The sequence below is a fragment of the Oncorhynchus kisutch genome, linkage group LG12, assembly GCF_002021735.2.
Source record: "Oncorhynchus kisutch isolate 150728-3 linkage group LG12, Okis_V2, whole genome shotgun sequence".
Taxonomy (NCBI): domain Eukaryota; kingdom Metazoa; phylum Chordata; class Actinopteri; order Salmoniformes; family Salmonidae; genus Oncorhynchus; species Oncorhynchus kisutch.
The window spans coordinates 39,667,389-39,689,694 of record NC_034185.2 but is presented as its reverse complement, the minus strand read 5'-3'; the positions used below and the strand labels follow the sequence as shown (position 1 = coordinate 39,689,694).

The following is a 22,306-nucleotide window of genomic DNA, read 5'->3' as shown; positions in this document are numbered from 1 at the left end:
GACAGGTAACTCTTTATCCACAATATAGCAGGGGATGTAAAGTCTAACAAAACAGCCCCCGCAATCTTTTATCATTAATTTCTCTCAGCCAATCATCTGTCATTTATGTAAGTGTTGTGCTTGTTGAATGTCCTTCCCTATAAACGTGCTGAAAGTCTGTTTTCAATTTGTTTACTGTAAAATAGCATTGTATCTGGTCAAACACAACTTTTTCCAAAACTTTACTAAGGGTTGGTAACAGGCTGATTAGTTGGCTGTTAGAAACAGTAAAGGGGGCCTTACTATTCTTAGGAAGTGGAATGACTTGTTCTTCGTTCCAATCCTGAGAGCACACACTTTCTAGTAGGCTTAAGTTGAAGAGATGGCAAATAGGAGTGGCAATATCGTCCCCTATTGTCCTCAGTAAATTTCCATCCAAGTTATTAGACCCCGGTGGCGTGTCATTGTTGATAGACAACAATAATTTTTACACTGAGCAGCTACATGTCCCATTCTTTGGCATTTAAAATTCCGCAGTGCAAATGCAACAAATTCTCTAACATTGAAACTAAGGAATCCTATCTGTACTTTTACCTGCAAGACTTTCTCAAACCATCATCTTGACCTGACTCACTAGCAGTTTCAAACACAACCTCAGTTTCTGCTTTCTTCTTCACCTGACTCAGAGAAACTGGCCAATGTTCTCCCAACCCCATGTGCCCTGTTGTTTATGGTGCTTTCATGTCAATTGGGAAGTAAAAAAACAAAGGTCAAATCACGACATCAGTGATCTTCAGGCCGGATTTTTTTTTCGGGTTCCCAGTTGTTTTGAATGTTCTGTAGTCTGAGATTTCTGAGTTCCGATTTCCCAGTTGTTGTGAACGCAGCATTAGGTCCTGTCTTGGTACGTCATTATTTACATCTTGTAACAGTATCTACTGGTACTTCCGCTAAAAACGGAAGTAGGTACGTGGCCGCTTCAGGCAGCTGACATTCTGCATGATGGCGACAGAGGTTCAGAGCGCCGACCTCAACAATGGCAGTTCTAGCCGGCTCGAAGTTTCCATCGACGGCCTCACCCTCAGCCCCGACCCCGAGGGCGAGCAAGTCGCTGAACCTGACCACGATACCGGGGACCAGAGCGCCACCTACGATAGGGAAGAAGGCGAGTCTTCCAAAACCACGATAGAGAGGAAATGGGGCTTTGGTTTGCTGGAGCTATACAGACTAGCCTTGAAATTCTTCAAAGGTATTTTATATTCGTATTTGATAATAAAATGTATAATAGCCTTTATTCACGATTTGACTAGGTAACGACGGCTTTTCATCCCTGTGTTCATTGTTTCTTGTGGTGCACTAGCTAACATTTAGCTCAACGTTAACTAGCTAGCCACTTGCTAATGATGCTTGGCTAACTGACAACATGAAGCAAATTGAAGCTTTTTCATCCATCAGAATCTCAGATTTCCAAATGTACCTGCATGATTGCTGGATGGTGTCTCTTGTTGTTCAGACAACGCAATAATAAAAGGCTAACTGTAATGTTTATAGTCCAGATTAAAGATGAGGCAACAGTTAACTTGACATGTAAATGTGTCTATATGGTAATGTGGATCCTACACGTAGCTAACTAGCTGTCAGTCTCTAGAGTCTAGTGAATGAGAATCCAGTTACTAGTTTGACTGCTATGTGGCAGGCACACACCCTCCACTAACCCATGATCATGTCTCGGTTCCATTACACATTGGACGAAGGGTCTTCTGTATGGGGGAGTTTTGTTACGAGCCCCACTGCCATATCTCCATTTTACTGCCCGTGTTTACAGTCGACTACCTGTGCTAATTAGCGATCTGCATCTCATAACACCTGTGTATAAACGGAAGATGGACGCCACAAACGTGTTACTGAAAAATAAGGTTCGCCTCAACTGTGTTAACTGTACAGTGTGTATTTTGCATATATGAAACTAGAGGTATTTATGTTTCTAGAACAATACCGCAATTGACAACCGATACATTTTAGATGGAGTATTTGGCTGTTTTGGCGTCCAGAGCTAATTCACCTTTATTCATAGCCTCTACGAATCCGAGATTGGAAGACTCCTCTCTCTTATCTAACCTGTAGGCTCACTTTCAGTGAACAGTCCCATTACAAGTCAGAATGTTGAATTAGCTTCATTTGAACATACTTTTCCTGTTGTCTGCAGTTTTTGTCCTTTTATGTAGGAGGTAATCTGAGACAAAGTATCCACAAAGTAGTGTTAGCAACCAGACTTTCAGTACAATGGTCTCTATATCGGTTTTCTATTTCCGGTTTGTGTTTTCAATACAGATGCAATTCGCTCGCGACTTGCACGATATGTCAATAATGGCTGAGATTGATTTACATTTTATTAGGAGTTATTTTAGTCCAAGGGCTAGTCTTCCAAGAGTCCTTAAGAAATGTAAAAAAACAGACAGAACATTATCCCACACAATCAGCTGGCAAATTTAACAAGCACTAGCAGCTTATTGCGAGGTAACTTCCTTCGGTTGACAATGTTTGGTTACATTCGGCTGTTTACCTATTGTACATCTCATGAAATGCGTTACGAGAATATACTGGCACCTCAAGAAGTCGAATAAACATTACTTTACTGTGCACATTTGATCTCCACTACCTTCTGGCAAAAGGACCAACAGCACGGACAACCAGTAAAGTAAACTCAAATATGATTTTATTCAACATTCTGGCTTGTAGAGCCTTCTGTCTTTTTTACGGTGACTTCTTTCAGACTGACAAAGCATGTGAACACCTGCTCATCGAACATCTAATTTCATGGGCATAAAATCATGGGCATTAATATGGAGTTGGTCACCCTTTGCTGCTATAAAAGCTTCCAATCGTACGGGAAGGCTTTCCACTAGATGTCGGAACATTGCTGCTGGGACTTTCTTTCCATTCAGCCACGAGCAATAGTGGGGTCCAGCACTGATGTTGGGCAATTAGGTCTGGCTCGCAGTCAGTGTTACAATTCATCCCAAAGGTGTTCAATGTGGTGGTCAGGACTCTGTGCAGGTCAGTCAATTTCTTCCACACCGATCTCGACAAACCATTTTTACGGTGAATTTCGCTTTGTGCACAGGGGCATTGTCATGCTGAAACAGGAAAGGGACTTTCCAAAAAGTTTGAAGCACAAAATCGTCAAGTGTCATTGAATGCTGTTGCATTAAGATTTCCCTTCACTGGAACTAAGGGGCCACCTAGCATGAACCATGAAAAACAGACCCAGACCATTATTCCTCCTCCACTAAACTTTACAGTTGGCACTATGCATTGGGGCAAGTAGCGTTGTCCTGCCATCCGCCAAACTCAGATTCGTTCGTCAGACTGCCAGAAGGTGAAGCGTGATTCATTGCTCAGGAGAGCATGTTTCCAATGATCCAGAGTACGGCGGCGAGCTTTACATCATTCCAGCCTACATTTGGCATTGTGCATGGTGATCTTAGGATTGTATGCTGCTGCTCGGCCATGGAAACCCATTTCACAAAGCTCCCTTTGAACAGTTCTTGTGCTGACGCTGCTTCCAGAGGCAATTTGGAATACGGTAGTGAGTATTGCAACTGACGATAGCCCTTAAATTGTCTAAGCGTTTCAGCAATCGGTGGTCCCGTTCTGTGAGCTTGTGTGGCTTACCACTTCCCAGCTGAGCTGTTGTTGCGCTTAGACATTTCTACATCACAATAACAGCACTTACAGTTGACCCGGGGCAGCTCTAGCAGGGCAGAAATTTGACGAACTGACTTGTACAGTCGTGGCCAAAAGTTGAGAATGACACTCATTTTCACAAAGTCTGCGGCCTCAGTTTGTATGATGGTAATTTGCATATACTCCACAATGTTATGAAGAGTGATCAGATGAATTGCAATTAATTGCAAAGTCCCTCTTTGCCATGCAAATGAATTGAATCCCCCAAAAACATTTCCACTGCATTTCAGCCCTGCCACAAAAGGATGAGCTGACATGTCAGTGATTCTCTCGTTAACACAGGTGTGAGTGTTGACTAGGACAGCATCACTCTCATGCTGCTTGAGTTCAAATAACAGACTGGAAGCTTCAAAAGGAGGGGGGTGGTGCTTGTAATCATTGTTCTTCCTCTGTCAAACATGGTTACCTGCAAGGAAACACGTGCTGTCATCATTGCTTTGCACAAAAAGGGCTTCACAGGCAAGGATATTGCTGCCAGTAAGATTGCACCTAAATCAACCATTTCTCATATCATCAAGAACTTCAAGGAGAGCGGCACAATTGTTGTGAAGAAGGCTTCAGTGCGCCCAAGAAAGTCCAGCAAGCGCCAGGACCGTCTCCTAAAGTTGATTCAGCTGCGGGGCACCACCAGTGCAGAGCTTACTCAGGAATGGCAGCAGGCAGGTGTGAGTGCATCTGCATGTACAGTGAGGCGAAGACTTTGAGGATGGCCTGGTGTCAAGAAGGGTAGCAAAGAAGCCACTTCTCTACAGGAACATGTCAGGGACAGACTGATATTCTGCAAAAGGTCTGGGGTAAAATCATTTTCTCTGATGAATCCCCTTTCCGATTGTTTGGGGCATCCGGAAAAAAGCTTGTCCGGAGATGACAAGGTGAGCGCTACCATCAGTCCTGTGTCATGCCAACAGTAAAGCATCCTGAGACCATTCATGTGTGGGGTTGCTTCTCAGCCAAGAGAGTGGGCTCACTCACAATTTGAGTGAATGGTACCAACATATCCTCCGAGAGCAACTTCTCCCAACGATCCAGGAACAGTTTAGTGACGAACAATGCATTCGATCCACGATTTCTGGTTTTCCAGCATGATGGAGCACCTTGCCACAAGGCAAAAGTGATGACTAAGTGGCTTGGGGAACAAAACATATTTTGGGTCCATGGCCAGGAAAATTCCCAGAACTTAATCCCATTGAGAACGTTTTGGCACCTTTGTTGCAAGCTTTTAAATGATATCAAGCTAAACCGTTAATCTAACTGCACTGTCTGATTTACAGTAGCTATTACATCAAACATGCCATGCGATTGTTTGAGGACGGTGCCCCACAAAATATTTGTTCACCGGCACAGGTTTCATAAATTCTCAATTGGCGATTTAAATATTCACTTTTTGAGTTTTCCTCAGATGTCATCCAAAGGGTCCCAGCTATAATATGTAGTGTCATTTTGTGAGATAAAAAAACTTCTTTATATCCCAAAAAGTCAGTAGCTGTTGCCATTGATTTGAGTAATCCACTCTTTCAACATGCAGAGAAAGGAATCCAAAAATCTACCCCTAAACTTTGTTTCAACAAGTCAAAATAAGTTTCTATTTACTCCTCAGATACCCTAAAATGTAATCAAACTATAATATTTCTTATGGAAATAAGTATGTTCAATCGGAAACCGATTTTAGCAGGTGAGTCCTGTCTTCATGGTGCGCGCAAACATGAATTTCCAAGACTGTCCCTGTACTAAAATGGATATTTCTCATTCGTTTTTGAAGTTACAAGCCTGAAACCTTGACCCTAGACTGCTGACACCCCGTGGAAGCCATAGGAATTGCATCCAGGGAGATATTTTCAGCGTGCCCTTAGACTGGCCATTTTGAGAGGATGGTCTCTGAAAAAATACATTCTCGTTGGTTTTTCTTTGGATTTTCTCCTACCATATCTATTGTTATTCTCCTACATTATTTTAACATTTCTACAAACTTCAGTGTTTTCTTTACAATGGTACCAATTATATGCATATCCTGGCTTCAGGGCCTGAGCAACAGGCAGTTTACTTTGGGCACGTCATTCAGGCGGAAATTTAGAAAAAAGGGGCCTAGCCCTTTAACCTTTTCCAGTGATGAAAACTTGGATGTCTATAATCCAGGGTAGGCCGTCATCGCAAATAAGAATTTGTTCTTAACTGACTTGCCTAGTTAAATAAAAAAAAAATATATATGATATGAAGTATGCAAAATGGGTCAACTTTGAGCATCTCTATGTCCTGAATGTTTTTGTCATTCATGATTCAAAAAGTAACTTCTACCAACAAAAATATTAACGCTCCATGTGATGTTCTAGTCCCATGTTTCACGAGCTGAAATTCAATAAGATGGCACCAATAGACATGGCAGCTCTGCTTTTAGCTCCTAAGCAATTTTGCAGTATTTTTTGTGTGTAATTTATTACACTAGGGAAAGGGGGATACCTAGTCAATTGTACAACTGAATGCATTCAATTAGCCCATAACATACACCCGGAAATAACTTTTGGATATCAGTGCGGTGGTAATTTACCAGCATTATGACCAGAAATACAACTTTCCCGAATTCGATCCTTTATTCTTACCCCCCCAGGGCAATTGAACTTATCCCAGAAGCTGCTCCAAGATGCCACAGATGGGGAAAAGGTATATTTTTATACAAAAACTCCCTACCATTGTTACTCTCCCTCTACAAGGCCCTCCCCCGTCCTGCCTTTGGCAAATCAGATCACGACTCCATTCTGCAGAAACTCAAACAGGAAGTGCCCGTGCTAAGGTCGATTCAATGCTGGTCTGACCAGTCAGAATCCATGCTTCAAGATTGTTTTGATCACGCGTACTGGGATATTTTTCTGGGTTTTCTCTGAGAATAACATTGACACATACACGGACACGGTGACATACTTCATCAGGAAGTGTATAGGAGATGTATGCACTGTGACTGTTAACCTACCCAAACCAAAAATCGTGGATCGATTGATTGCGGATTTTGCGTAAAACTGAAAGCGCCAACCACCACATTTAACCACGGTAAGGTGAATGGGAATATGGTGTATACAAACTGACATGCTAGATTCGGTCTTGTGTAGCAACATTTGAAATTGTGTTTTTTACATAAGATAAAAGTAGACTCAGAGCTAGAAAATTCTATTATCATACACTACAGTTAACTTCTTGCGTCGAGCAATCCCGTATCCGGGAGCGTAATCATAGTCTCAAGCTCATTACCATAACGCAACATTAACTATTCATGAAAATCGCAAATGAAATGAAATAAATATATTCACTCACAAGCTTAACCTTTTGTTAACAACACTGTCATCTCAGATTTTCTAAATATGCTTTTCAACCATAGCTACACAAGCATTTGTGTAAGAGTATTGATAGCTAGCATAGCATTAAGCCTAGCATTCAGCAGGCAACATTTGTACAAAAATAAGAAAAGCATTCAAATAAAATCATTTACCTTTGAAGAACTTTGGATGTTTTTAATGAGACTCTCAGTTAGATAGCAAATGTTCAGTTTTCCAAAAATATTATTTGTGTAGGAGAAATCGCTCCGTTTTGTTCATCACATTTGGCTAAGAAAACCCCCCGAAAATTCAGTCATTACAACGCCAAACCTTTTTCCAAATTAACTCCATAATATCGACAGAAACATGGCAAACGTTGTTTAGAATCAATCCTCAAGGTGTTTTTCACAAATCTATTCGATGATAAATCATTCGTGGCATTTTGGTTTCTCCTCTGAAGCAAATGGAAAAATACACGCAGTTGGAGATTACGCAATAATTTCGACGGAGGACACCAAGCGAGCACCTGGTAAATGTAGTCTCTTATGGTCAATCTTCCAATGATATGCCTACAAATACGTCACAATGCTGCAGACACCTTGGGGAAACGACAAAGTGTAAGCTCATTCCTGGCACATTCACAGCCATGTAAGGAGACATTGGAACATAGCGCCTTCAAAATCTGGGGCATTTCCTGTTTGAAGTTTCATCTTGGTTTCGCCTGTAGCATCAGTTTTGTGGCACTCACAGATAATATCTTTGCAGTTTTGGAAACGTCAGAGTGTTTTCTTTCCAAAGCTGTCAATTATATGCATAGTCGAGCATCTTTTCGTGACAAAATATCTTGTTTAAAATGGGAACGTTTTTTTATCCCAAAATTAAAAGAGCTATATCGAAGAAGTTAAGGAACAATGAGAAAGTAATTCTGCTTTGATGGTTGATAAACTTTTAACCTCACTTTGAAGAAAATGACCCTTGAATGTTTTGGTACACCTACTGGAGAGCTTTTCTTTGTCTACACCATTCAGCATTGTTCTCACCCTCTTAAACTTAAGCCCCACCCAGCTCTTTAAGGTTTGTGAGGCCATGTACTAAACAACCAAAGATTTCAAGAATAATGGCTGGTTTATACTACGGGTGTGTTCGTAAATTCAATCTGGAGTGCCAGAGTGAGCTCTGGGCTTTCGTAAACTGAGCATTGTCAGATTGTCCGTTCATAAATTCAGAGCTATTCTCTCGGAGCGCACACTGAGCGCTCTGGCCGAGGAGTAGGGTTGATCCGAGCGTTCTGACCTAACAGCAGTCAAGTACCTAAGCGAACTTGCTGACGTTGGCTGGCTTGCTAGCTAGTTCTAGACAGAAATGAGGGTATAGCTCATTCTGACCATTTTACTTGTCCTCGCAGAGCTGGTTAGGCTGTTTTTATGTCATCCAGATCGTTGGTGAAGGCAACTGTGCTGGTGGAAACAATTTTAATTACACTTTTTGGCCAACGTTTACTGACACCGGCCATATTCAACGGGTATTGAGCATTCGTAAATTTGTAGTTATAGATGAGTGATCTGAAATCGGAGTAGATAGCCAGAGTGAATTTACCAGCTACGTCTATCGACATGTGCCGCAGTGACCTCATTAACATTGTAATGAAATGGTTACTTGCATAGTGGTTAGACATGTAGTTGACTAGCTAAACAATGAACCATAATCCCAACTCATAACATTACCACCCTGCATGAATCTGCAGGTAGCTAACCAACCAGGTTCAATGTTAGCTAGGTTGCAAACATTAGGCTATAACTAGCAATGCGAATGGCTCTGAGATATGAATAAAATTACTACACAAATCATACACGTAATGTTAGCGAGCCAGCCAGCTAACGTTAGCTAGCTAGCTAACCATACGCTTTAACTTGAAATGAAAACTATTTTCTGACAATTTAGTAACGTAATATCTGAATATGTCTAGCTACAGTTAATTAAAGCACTTTTGTACATTGTGCTGTAACATACAATTTGCCTTATTTAAGTGCACCAATAAAGTAATACTTCGAGGTCAACTGTAATATGAATATCACTGTGTAGCACAATTTCTCCCCTTTCCAGCAAAATCAATGATGAGACCTGCATTCTGCCTGTCTCCAAAATGATTGAAGAAGGCAATGAGCTCCGTCAAGTGTTTTTAAAAATGGTGTCTGGGGAAGCAAAACACTGCGTGATAGGGAAAGGCTGTGTGGGGAAACTGCTTTTTTTTCACCCGATCTGTCCAACATCACCTCTAGAACTCTATAAAGAGTTTATATAATGTATCATTACATACCTATTTGAAGGTTTGTGTTCGAATTTGAATCAGGTTGACGAGGTATCCCACTTACCCTGTCCCTTGCTTTTAATCTTCGAGAGAAGCACTACACCTGGTGGAAAGAGGCTGAGAGAGGCTGTACGACACAGAATGAATTGCGTTATGGCTGCTGTACGTTACGGCATGACACGTCACAATTTAACGCACAGCGTCAGAGGGGTCTGTTTAAAAATTTAACTTTTCTCCAATACTATCGGGCCATTACCATGTCAATCAACTCTTGAATAGAAATGTAGTTCACACCCCAGATTGATGCTGTTAGGTTCTAAATTAATCTCATAAAATGTAATGGACAATTTAGTAAAGCTTAAACCAAGTTTATTTACCCATTGGGTCACACAGCTGCATAAGACAGACAGGCATATTTCCACCAGTGGTAGTGTGTGTATAATTAATCGCTCTCCAGCTCTATCTCTCATACATATATAAAAATGACATCTTTGTTACTAGGCAGGAAGTTAAGTGATACGGCTACAAGCTGTTCTTTCATAAGATGACCTGACCTCTACCCCTTCCTCACTACTCCACAGCCCTCCATCCTTATCAGTGCCTGCCACATGATTATGTTTCCTTCACTCTGTACATTCCACGCTTAATTGCGTCCACCATGTACATTCCTCCTACAGATAACCATTAACTTCTGGTGTAAACCCTAGACTATGGCACCCCTCATGTCTCTAGTGTAACTGATGATTAACAATATTTAATGCCAACAGTCGATACAGTCCCATTACTTTTCATTGCATCCTCGTTTGAATGCCACGGTTGCGCGAATTTGTACGAAATGGGGTTAGGCAACAGTAGACTCTTGCCCGTATACGTGGATGAAGGCTTCTCCCTCTGTCATGGTTGCCTTAGTTAGATTTAATCTGGAGACGGTGTTTTATACAACAGCCTTCTGTGTGTTCTCTTTATGACTCCATCTGCATATTTGCAATAAAATACCAGAGTTCTCTCCATCTCCTTAGCTATCATACTCTAATTCCACTGTGCATTCCACTGATTTTCAAAACTCGGTCCTCCAGAAAGTGGAGAGCAACACTTCTGCAGTTCTACTACGTGATATCTTTCAAAAAAAGATGTTAGAAAGTGTAACCTACACATACTGAACAGCTCACGCTATAGACAGAAGCATGCTACTACATGGCAGACCAATCTGAACTCATCCCTCGCCATGTCCAGCCCACCCATTCTGAGGCATGGTCTCAATTAGAGGTCCACCGATTATGATTTTTCAACGCCGATAACGATTATTGGGGGACCAAAAATGCTCATACCTATTTAATTGGCCGATTTTTATCTATTTGTAGTCATAAACATTGAAGTCATAAACAGCTCAATGCTTGACGCACAACAAAGAGCTGCTGGCAAAACGCACAAAAGAGCTGTTTGAATGAATGTTTACGCTTCTGCCTACCACCGCTCAGTCAGATACTTAGATGCTTGTATGCTCAGTCAGATTATATGCAACGCAGGACACGCTAGATAATATCTAGCAATATCAACTGTGTAGTTAACTAGTGATTGTTTTTTATAAGATAAGTTTAATGCTAGCTAGCAACTTACCTTGGCTTACTGCATTCGCGTAACAGGCAGTCTCCTTGTGGAGTGCAACGAGAGGCACGTCGTTATTGCGATGGACTAGTTAACTGTAAGGTTGCAAGATTGGATTCCCCGAGCTGACAAGATGAAAATCTGTGGTTCTGGCCCTGAATGAAACCGTTAACCCACCGTTCCTAGGCCGTCATTGAAAATAAGAATGTGTGCTTAACTGACTAGTTATATAAAGGTATAAAAAAATATATATCGGCGCCCAAAAATACCGATTTCCGATTGTTATGAAAACTTGAAATCGGCCCTAATTAATCGGCCATTCCGATTTAATCGGTCAACCTCTAGTCTCAATCATGCATGCCTTGTCTTTTTCTGAGGCTAAACCAACTCGGCTCGTAATTTTAAAAAATGTATTCATATTTGCAGATTGCATACAAGTATGTTAACGTCTTATGGGCAGGTGGGATGGTAGCATCCAGCGTTACAGCGAAATGCTTACATACAGGTTCTAACCAATAGTGCAAAAAAGGTTTTAAGGTGAACAATAAGTAAGTAAAGAAAAAACAACAGCAGTGAAATAACAGTAGCAAGGGTATAAAAGTAGCGAGGCTATGTACAGACATCGGTTAGTCGGGCTGATTGAGGTAGTATGTACATGAAGATATGGTTAAAGTGACTATGCCTATATGATGACCAGAGTGTAATAGCGCAGTAGCGTAAAAAGTGGGGGGAGCACTGGTTGGTCAGGCCAATTGAGGTAGTATGTACATGAATGTGTGGTTAAAGTGACTATGCATATATGATAAACAGAGTAGCAGCAGTGTAGAAGAGGGGTTGGTTGGGGGGGGGCATTTGATTACCTGTTCAGGAGTCTTATGGCTTGGGGGTAAAAACTGTTGAGAAGCCTTTTTGTCCTAGACTTGGCACTCCGGTACCGGTTCTCACTCCGGTTCTCTCTACTCCGGTGGAGAGAACAGTCTATGACGGGTGGCTGGAGTCTTTGACAATTTTTAGGGCCTTCCTCTGACACCGCCTTGTGTAAAGGTCGAGCATTTGCCCTACCAGGCAGTAATGCAACCAGTCATGCTCCATGTTGCAGCTGTAGAACCTTTTGAGGATCTCCAGACCAATGCCAAATCTTTTCAGTCTCCTGAGAGGGAATAGGCTTTGTTGTGCCCTCTTCACAAATGACTTGGTGTGTTTGGACCATTCTAATTTGTTGGTGATGTCAACACCAAGGAACGTGACGCTCTCAACCTGCTCCACTACAGCCCCGTCGATGAGAATGGGGGCGTGCTCGGTCCTCCTTTTCCTCTAGTCCACAATAATCTCCCTAGTCTTGGTGACATTGAGGGATAGGTTGTTATTCTGGCACCATCCGACCAGGTCTCTGACCTCCTGGGTGAACAGAGAGTACAGGAGGGGACTGAGCACGCACCCCTGGGGGGGCTCCAGTTGAAGATCAGCGTGACAGATGTGTTGCTACCTACCCTCACCTTCCTGGGGGTGACCCGTCAGGAAGTCCAGGATCCAGTTGTAGATGGAGGTGTTCAGTCCCAGGATCCTTAGCTTACTGATGAGCTTTGAGGGTGCTATGGTGTTGAATGCTGAGCTTTAGTCAATGAATAGCATTCTCACATAGGTGTTCCTTTTGTCCAGGTGGGAAAGGGCAGTGTGGAATGCAATGGAGAAACTATTGATGCTTTGGCTGTTTGACGATTTGTCGCAGGGCATAGCGGGACTTCTTAAAAGCTTCCGGGTTAGAGTCCCGCACCTTGAAAGCGGCAGCTCTACCCTTTAGCTCAGTGCTAATGATGCCTGTAATCCATGGCTTCTGGTTGGGGTATGTACGTACAGTCACTGTGGGGCAAGTCCTCGATGCACTTATTATTAATGCCAGTGACTGATGTGGTGTATTCCTCAATGCCGTCAGAAGAATCCCGGAACATGTTGCAGTCTGTGATAGCAAAACAGTTCTGTAGTTTAGCATCTGCTTCATCTGACCACTTTTTTGTAGACTGAGTCACTGGTGCTTCCTGCTTTAATTTTTGCTTGTAAGCAGGAATCAGGAGGATAGAGTTGTGGTTGGTTTTACCAAATGGAGGGCGAGGGAGAGCTTTGTACGAGTCTCTGTCTGTGGAGTACAGGTGATCTAGATTTTTTTCCCCCTTCTGTTTGCACATTTAACATGTTAATAGAAATGAGGTTGAACTGATTTAAGTTTCCCTGCATTAAAGTCTCCGGCCACTAGAAGCGCTGCCTCTGGGTGAGTGATTTCGAGTTTGTACTCAGTTAGCTGTATAAGGAAATAAGCAATCTTAGTGCCAACATCTGTCTGTGGTGGTAAATAAACAGTCATGAAAAGTATAGCTGAAAACTCTCTAGGTAAGTAGTGTGGCCTGCAATTTATCACAATATAATGCAACATTTGGGAAATTGGGAAAGTGTTGCATTAAGTGAGTAAGGACATGGTTGCATATCCCAGAACCAATGTGTCTGTGAGCAGGGGTTGAGAGAGCGCGTTCAATTTTGTGCAGATGAGGGATACACATTTTGTTTTATTGTCCCTATCATGACGGAACGGTCCCCAACCCTATACCCTAGACACCCATCTGAACGACACTAATGCGAAGTCCTTATCTGTTTTATGGGCCTCCTGTGAGCTGCCTATATGTAGCCAAAACAGAAAGATAAATGTGGTCAGACTGACTAGAGCAGCACTGTCCCCTTAAGACTCTGAGCTTGCTTGGCAGGGTTGTTCCTCCAAATCCAGAGCCCCCTGATGGAGAGCATAATATACAAGGAAATTCTCAAAGCTGCTAATGAGAACCTTGACGACCTTGTACCTAGCCGTAGTGGCAGTGCTGGCAACACTGGCTGCAGTCGCACTCGGACATTCAGAGAGGGGGCATATTATTGTGGCCCTGGTGGCACAAAATCATCAAAGGTCTGACTGCACAGAGATTCTTGCGAAAATGGTCACAAGGGGGGACCAGTGTATGTGTTTCAGGGGAACGGGGTGGATCTGATCTCCACCTAGGACTTGACATTGGTTAATAAAATCCCAAATTTCTGCCAATTTTTGCTCAATCTTGCATGCTTTCTCAAACAGCTGTAACTGTATATACATTCATAAATCAGGTCCTTTCTTGAGTTGGGCTCTGGGATGTAACAACTGTTGAGCATCTGAGCTTATGGTTGATTCTGGGTCAAAGGGGTTTTGTGTGTGTATCCCACATTTGTTGCAAGGGGTGTAAGGATGTTAGGGACAATTATAGGATGAATCACAATTATTCTTTGGTAGAATAATTGCTTGACAAAAATGCACTGTAATTGCAATCCAGGTTATAGGTAACAATCCTTTGCACATTATTACGCATATGAATGGTTAATGATGGCAATGAAGATGCATATATACATACGTGTGTGTACCTATATTTAAAGCAAATTGAGGTGAGTGTATTGGAAATCCTTTTAGCGGTTGATCTGCTTCTGTTCTGTGCTTTTTTTCGAAGGATGGGTCCTGGCCCCGTGGGGCCTAGGGATGTGGGGGGAACTGGGGTGGTCTGCCAGTCACTGGGATGGCAACCCAACTTGGGATGGGTAGGGGCTTTAGCGTGTGGAATAGTGGAGAACAATTGGAGGGTTACTTGGTAGCAAAGCAAATATGGTACAGCTACAGTGCCTTGCTAAAGTATTCGCCCCCCTTGAACTTTGCGACCCTTTGCCACATTTCAGGCTTCAAACATAAAGATATAAAACTGTATTTTTTTGTGAAGAATCAACAACAAGTGGGACACAATCATGAAGTGGAACGACATTTATTGGATATTTAAAACTATTTTAACAAATCAAAAACTGAAAAATTGGGCGTGCAAAATTATTTTTGCACTAACCCGTAGCAGATGGGGTCCTACACTAACCTTCCTGACTTGCAGGAAATCACGCACAGAACGAGCAGTATGACTGGTGGCATTGTCATGCTGGAGGGTCATGTCAGGATGAGCCTGCATGAAGGGTACCACATGAGGGAGGAGGATGTTTTCCCTGTAATGCACAGTATTAAGATTACCTGCAATGACAACAAGCTCAGTCCGATGATGCTGTGACACAGCACCCCAGAACATGACGGACCCTCCACCTCCAAATCGATCCCGCTCCAGAGTACAGGCCTCGGTGCAACGCTCATTCCTTCTACGATAAACGCGAATGCGACCATCACCCCTGGTGAGACACAACCGCGACTCGTCAGTGAAGAGCACTTTTTGCCAGTCCTGTCTGGTCCAGCGACGGTGTGTTTGTGCCCATAGGTGACGTTGTTGCCTGTGATGTTTGGTGAGCACCTGCCTTACAACAGGCCTACAAGACCTCAGTCCAGCCTCTGTCCGCAATAGACTGAGAGTGAGCACTGATGGATGGATTGTGCATTCACAGTTTTCATAACTGTGACCTTAATTGCCTACTGTCTGTAAGCTGTTAGTGTCTTAACAACCTTTCCACAGGTGCATGTTCATTAATTGTTTATTGTTTATTGAACAAGCATGGGAAATAGTGTTTAATCCCTTTATAATGAAGATAAGTGACGTTTTGGGGATTTTTATGAATTATCTTTGAAAGACAGGGTCCTAAAAAGGATGTTTCTTTTTTTGCTGAGTTTACAACTTTTACATTATCCACATCATCACCAGACCATTATAGTATTCTCAGTGAACATATCCTGAAAGAAATTCTCACTCTGACAAATTTTCATAGGAAGTTAGCAAAAATAGGTAAGATCTTGCTTCCATGAAAAGGCAAATACCTGTTTGTTTTTTTAAATCCCCCTGATTAGCTCTTTAGTCATATCCCAGTATACCTATTTGCTTATGGTCTTGCCTACACTTAGAAAATGTGTTTTAGATTATGATAAATAAATATTCTATTTGAATTGGAACAGCAAGCCAGACATTATTAAACAGGCCTTTTGTATATAATGAATATGAATTTGGAGGTCAGATATTATTAAATATTAAAGCATTAGACCTCTCACTAAAGGCTTCAGTCATACAAAAGTTATACTTAAATCCAAACTGGTTCTCTAACAAATTAGTAAGAATGTCTCACCCTATGTTCAAGAAAGACCTTTTTCGCTTTTCAGATTACACCCTCTCACTTTCAGTTATTTGAAAAGGAAATCATCTGCTTACTATTGCTATTTTTGAAACAAACCATGAAGTTGATTGCAATTTCAATTTAATCCACCAGAAAATACAGAACAAATCATTCAACAAATATTGTGGTTGAACTCAAATATACTAATTGATCAAAAAAAAAAAAAATTGTTTTTTATATATTTATTATATCCTAAATATGACTGGTGGGAGGTATGCCACTCAGACATTGCTCATCCTTTATATTTATATATTTATTCCTTTCTTTTACTTTTAGATTCATGTGTATTGTTGTGAATTGTTATTACTGCACTTTTGGAGCTAGGAACACAAGCATTTTGCTACACCCGCGATAACATCTGCTAAATATCTGTATGTAACCAATAACATTTGACTTTAAGTTCTCAAATGTTCCATACGCACAAACATTTTGTGCACAAAATTGTTTATATCCCTGTTAGTGAGTATTTTATCCTTTTGTCAAGGTAATCCTGCCACCTGACAGGTGTGGCATATCAAGAAGCAAACAATGCCACAGAGCATGCAATTGGCATGCTGACTGCACAAATGTTGCCACATAATTGAATGTTCATTTCTCTACCATAATCCGGCAACCTCTTTTTAGACAATTTGGCAATATGTCCAACCAGTCTCACAACCGCAGACCACGTATAACCATGCCAGCCAAGAACCTCCATCTGGTTTCTTCACCTGCAGGATTGTCGGAGGGGTGGTGCGGAGTTGTATTTCTGTCTGTAATAAAGCCCTTTTGTGGGGAAAAACTCATTCTGATTGGCTGGGCCTGGCTCCCAAGTGGGTCGGCCTGGCTCCCAAGTCTGTGGGTCTATGCCAACCCATGACTGCGCACCTGCCCAGTCATGGGAAATCCGTAGATTAGGGCCTAATGAATTTATTTCAATTGACTGATTTCTTAATATGAGCTGTAACTCTGTAACTCTTTTAAATTGTTGCATTTAACAAATGAAAGTATATATGGAAAGTTTAGTTCAAATCAAAAAGGGGTGTGGTCAAAAAGTGATCAAATAGAACAACCTTTTAAATAAGTGGTATGCAAGCCAGATTCGAGACACGGACAGTCTTTCAGCCCATCGACAAGCAGTGTGTAGTTTCCAGAGGTCAGCCTTTGGAGATCCTTCTGTGCCTTAGTGACTTGACTTTTACTGCTTAATTGTAGGCTGACTGCCTTCCAATCTTCATAATTAAATGCACTTGGCTTCACATCAAAGTCCCTGTTTCCTTTGAAGGGCCATTGAATGTAGACCACATACACATTTCATAGCCAATGGATAAGCATGGAAATACATTTGAGCCAATGCCATTACCATCGCTTCCGATATTCACCTTTTTAAAGCAGAAATCTGCAGGTTGTGGGTGACCCTGTTCCACCCCACTTCTTGTTGTGTTTTCACTTTGAACGAAAACAAGGGGGTTGAGTTCTGAGCCTCCTTGGGCTGGCCTTCTGGGCTAGGTGTGTCTTTGCGCCAATCCTGCCTACACAAATGACCCTGCTCCCCCAGAGCTGGAGAGGAAAGGAAAGTCACTAGCAACCTAACGCTTCAGCCGCCAGAAACAAAAAGAGCAGAAGAAGTCAACAAGCATCATTCTCTGTTCTTGGATCAGAATCAACTTGATCCCAAAGGAGAAAAAGAAGCGAGCGACTGCTCATGACAATCCATAAACTGGATAAACATTGGAATTAATTTTAACAAGTGGAAGAGTGACTGACATGGCCCCTGTTCTCATGGACTGGTAACATTAGGTAAGTGTTGGGTTGCGTGTTTAGCCTGCTAGTTATGTTAGCTGCTAACCTCAGTGTGTTCAATGTTCATGCTAGCTGAGACAGCTAGCTAGCTTAGCTAGCTAACATATTTGGTATTCAGACTGTATTGTACTCAAAGGAATCTAACAATAGTATCATGTAGCTACACTGCATAAACCCCACAAGATGCTCAATGCCTTTATTTCAACTAGCTAGCTGAAGCTAGGTGTGCCGATTTGTTGACATGATAGTGTTTCGTTTGTAGATGATAATGCTAGCTAGGTGGTCGACAGCATTTCCAGCACCGTCCCCCAAAAAGTATCTAGCTTTAAAATTTGGTACAGTAACATCACACGAACATGTATTTCCCAGGGAGATACTGGTGAACACGGTCTGATTTCGAGGGAACCTGAGACAACAAGTTGTGGTTGTGAAAACTCCAACACTGAAAGAGGTAAGAAATGTATGCAATTTCTGTTATGCTTTGTGACTCAATATTATTTTGTTGGTTATTGACCAAAATAGTTTGTTTGCCTGTTCAGCACATTCCCTGCCTATATACAGCATTGATTCTTACCTAGAGTAACCCAACTGAATAAATATCCATCATGGCCAGTAAAGTAAACAATGGCTCGTCTGCATGACATATTGGTGGAATTATGGGTTAATGAAGTCTTAGGATGGTACATTAGCATGACACATCTTACATGGTTATAGCACGTCGCCACATTCTATGTACAGTGTATTCCGACCCCTTTACTTTTTCAGCATTTTGTTATGTTACAGCCTTATTCTAAAATGGATTCAATAGTTTTTTTTATTTTTATCACTACCCCATAATTTATTCAGAATAAAAAAAAGATGCCTTATTTACTTAAGTATTCAGACCCTTTGCTATGAGACTCGAAATTGAGCTCAGTTGCATCCTGTTTCCATTGATCATCCTTGAGATGTTTCTACAACTTGATTGGAGTCCGCCTGTTGTAAATTTCAATTCATTGGACATGAATTGGAAATGCAAACACCTGTCTATATAAGGTCCCACAGTTGGCAATGCATTTCCTAGCAAAAACCAAGCCATGAGGTCGACGGAATTATCCATAGAGCTCCGAGACAAGATTGTGTCGGACAGATTTGGTGATGGGTACCAAAAAATGTCAGCAGCATTGAAAGTCCAAGAGCACAGTGGCCTCCATCATTCTTCATTGGAAGAAGTTTGGAACCACCAAGACTCTACCTTGAGCTGGCCTCCCAGCCAAACTGAGTAATCGAGGAAGGGCCTTGGTCAGGGATGTGACCGAGAAGCCGATAGTCACTCTGTTAGAGCTCCAGAGTTCCTCTGTGATGGGAGAAACTTCCAGACGAACAACCATCTCTGCAGCACTCCACCAATGTGGCCAAACAGAAGCCACTCAGTAAAATGCACATGACAGCCCACTTGGAGTTTGCCAAAAGGCACCTAAAGGACTTTCAGACCATTTCAAAACAAGATTCTCTGGTCTGATGAAACCAAGATGGCATTCAGGTCAAAGAATTCAAAGTGTCACGTCTAGAGGAAACCTGACACCATCCCTACAGTGAACCATAGTGGTGGCAGCATCATGCTGTGGCTTCGCGACAAGTCTCTGAACGTCCTTGAGTGACCCAGCCAGAGACCGTACTTGAACCCAATCGAACACCTCCGGAGAGACCTGAAAATAGCTGTGCAGCAACGCTCCCCATCCAATCTGACATAGCTTGAGAGGATCTGCAGAGAAGAATGGAAGAAACTCCCCAAATACAGGTGTGCCAAGCTCGTAGCGTCATGCCCAAGAACACTCAAGGCTGTAATCGCTGCCAAAAGTGCTTCAGCAAAGTACCGAGTAAAGGGTCTGAATACTTAAGTATTTGCAAATTGTGATTTGAGATTTTTGTGATAAAAAACCTATTTCTGCTTTCGCATTATGGGGTATTTTATGTAGATTGAGGGGGGGGAGATTATTTAATACATTTTAGAATAATGCTGTGATGTAACAAAATCAAGGGGTCTGAGTACTTTCCGAGTGCACTGTATGTAAAGGACATTGTTGTGACAGACTTATTTGGTGGTAATGTCAACACAGCATTGGTGATTCACAATCCTGGACAGCATTGAAGAAGTGGTTAAATTCATAAATGGTGTGTGTGTTCTCGCTATAATGTACTCATGTTCCATAAATATTTTGTGATCAAAATCACTTTTTTTTGGTATATGCATAGGATGCAGTCTGATGTATACAGGAAATTACATTGCAATGTACCGTGTATTATTGACGTAAAAATGTGTTTTCCCAATGTCAACCTATAATGCACAGGATAGTTTGGACCTGTTGGATGGAAGAAACCAAGTCAACCATAGATGATGACAAACATCCTAACCCTTCAGCTACACTACATGCATCACCATCAAAAGTATCCATGTGGCGGTCTATCTGGTACAGAAACCAACCAAATCAACTTAGTCTCATTATTTCAATTCACAAGATAGAATGATAGAATGCACGTAAGCCATTAAATGTAACCTCTGTAGCAGGCCCGTTAGGATGCAATGCGGTCTTACCTGCTCTGATGACCTAGTAGGTGTTGAAAGGTGGGAACCAGAAGCAGCACATAGGTTTGTGGTCTGGAGGTGTAGGACCTGGCAAAAGGGTCATCATTCCAATCTGCTGTGTGTGGTTGGTACTGGCCTCACGAGAGGCTGTGGCACCATGTAGGCTTTTTACCTGGGAGCTGATAGCTAGTGCATTCAGAAAGTATTCAGACTCCTTGACTTGTACCACATTTTGTTACATTATAGCCTTATTCTAAAATTGATTAAATTGTTTTCCCCCCCTCGTCAGTCTACACACAATACCCCATAATGACAAATCAGTTTTTTAGAAAAGTTTGCAAATACATAAGAATTCAGACCCTTTACTCATTACTTTGTTGAAGCACATTTGGTAGAGATTCCAGCCTTGAGTCTTTGGCATGAAGCTACAAGCCTGGCACACCTGTATTTGGGGAGTTTCTCACATTCTTCTCTGCAGAACCTTTCAAGGTCTGTCAGGTTGGATGGGGAGTGTTGCTGCACAGCTATTTTCAGGTCTCCAGAGATGTTCGATATGGTTCAAGTCCGGGCTCTGGCTGGGCCACTCAGAGACTTGTCCTGAAACCACTCCTGCGTTGTCTTGGCTGTGTGCTTAGGGTCTCTGTCCTGTTGGAATGTGAACCATCGCCCCAGTCTAATGTCCTGAGCCCTCTGGAGCAGGATTTCATCAATGATCTCTCTGTACTTTGCTCTGTTCATTGTTCTCTCAATCCTGACTAGTTTCCCAGTCTCTTCCGCTGAAAAATATCCCCACAGCATAATGCTGCAACCACCATGCTTCACCGTAGGGATGGTGCAGGTTTCCTCCAGGCGTGACGCTTGGCATTCAGACCAAAGAGTTCAATCTTGATTTCATCAGACCAAAAGGTGCCTTTTACAAACTCCAAGCGGACTGTCATGTGCCTTTTACTGAGGAGTGGATTCCATCTGGCCACTCTACAATAAAAGCCTGATTGGTGGAGTGTTGCAGAGATAGTTGTTCTTCTGGAAGGTTGTCCCATCTCCACAGATTAACAATCGGCTTCTTCGTCACATCCCTGACCAAGGCCCTTCTCCCCCGATTGCTCAGTGTGGCCGGGCGGACAGCTCTAGGAAGAGTCTTGGGGGTTCCAAACTTCTTCCATTTAAAAATGATGGAGGCCACTGTGTTCTTGGCCATTCAGTGCTGCAGAAATGTTTTGGTACCCTTCCCAGATCTGTGCCTCATCTATGCTCTCCGGACATTTCCTTCGAACTTCTGGCTTGGTTTTTGCTCTGACATGCACTGTCAACTGAGGGAGCTTATATAGACAGGTGTGTGCCTTTCCAAATTATGGCCAATCAATTGAATTTACCACAGGTGGAATTCAATCAAGTTGTAGAAACATCTCAAGTATGATCAATGGAAACAAAATGTACCTGAGCTCAATTTTGAGTCTCATAGCAAAGAGTCTGAATACTTATTGTTAGGTTCTAATTTTCTGAGTAAATAACTGACGGACAATAGAGAAGCTTAACCAAGTTTAATTCTATCCAAAGGGTCGATACAGCTGGATTTAAAAAAAAAAATGAAATTTCACACGAGCTTACATTTAACCCTTTCTCCGAGGCTAAGTCTCCTCCACAACTGAACAGCCAATGCATCTCTGTTACTAGACAGAACCTTAGTGATATCTGTTCTTCCTCATCTAACCTGACCTTTACCCCAAAGTTCTCACTCCTCCCCAACGCAAGGCTATCATGGTTATTGATACCAGACTCTCTCTTCTCCCATAGGATCCCTGATGTCTAACGTAACATATCCTGACATAATGTAAATGTTATACATTCCCCCCTCTCCTGTGGTTC

The 22,306-nt window shown here is 42.1% G+C and overlaps 1 protein-coding gene across 4 annotated transcripts in view; it reads left to right on the top strand.

Moving 5' to 3' along the window:
- The first annotated feature begins 922 nt into the window (after positions 1–922).
- Positions 923–22,306, top strand: part of LOC109900993 (Golgi resident protein GCP60-like) — a 33,553-nt gene continuing 12,169 nt past the window's right edge. For all 4 annotated transcript variants that reach the window (XM_020496947.2, XM_020496946.2, XM_020496945.2 and 1 more), the window contains exon 1: positions 923–1,228. In XM_020496947.2, the coding sequence (XP_020352536.1) occupies positions 979–1,228 (250 nt within the window). In that variant the 5' untranslated portion in view covers positions 923–978. The remainder of the gene's footprint in view (positions 1,229–22,306) is intronic.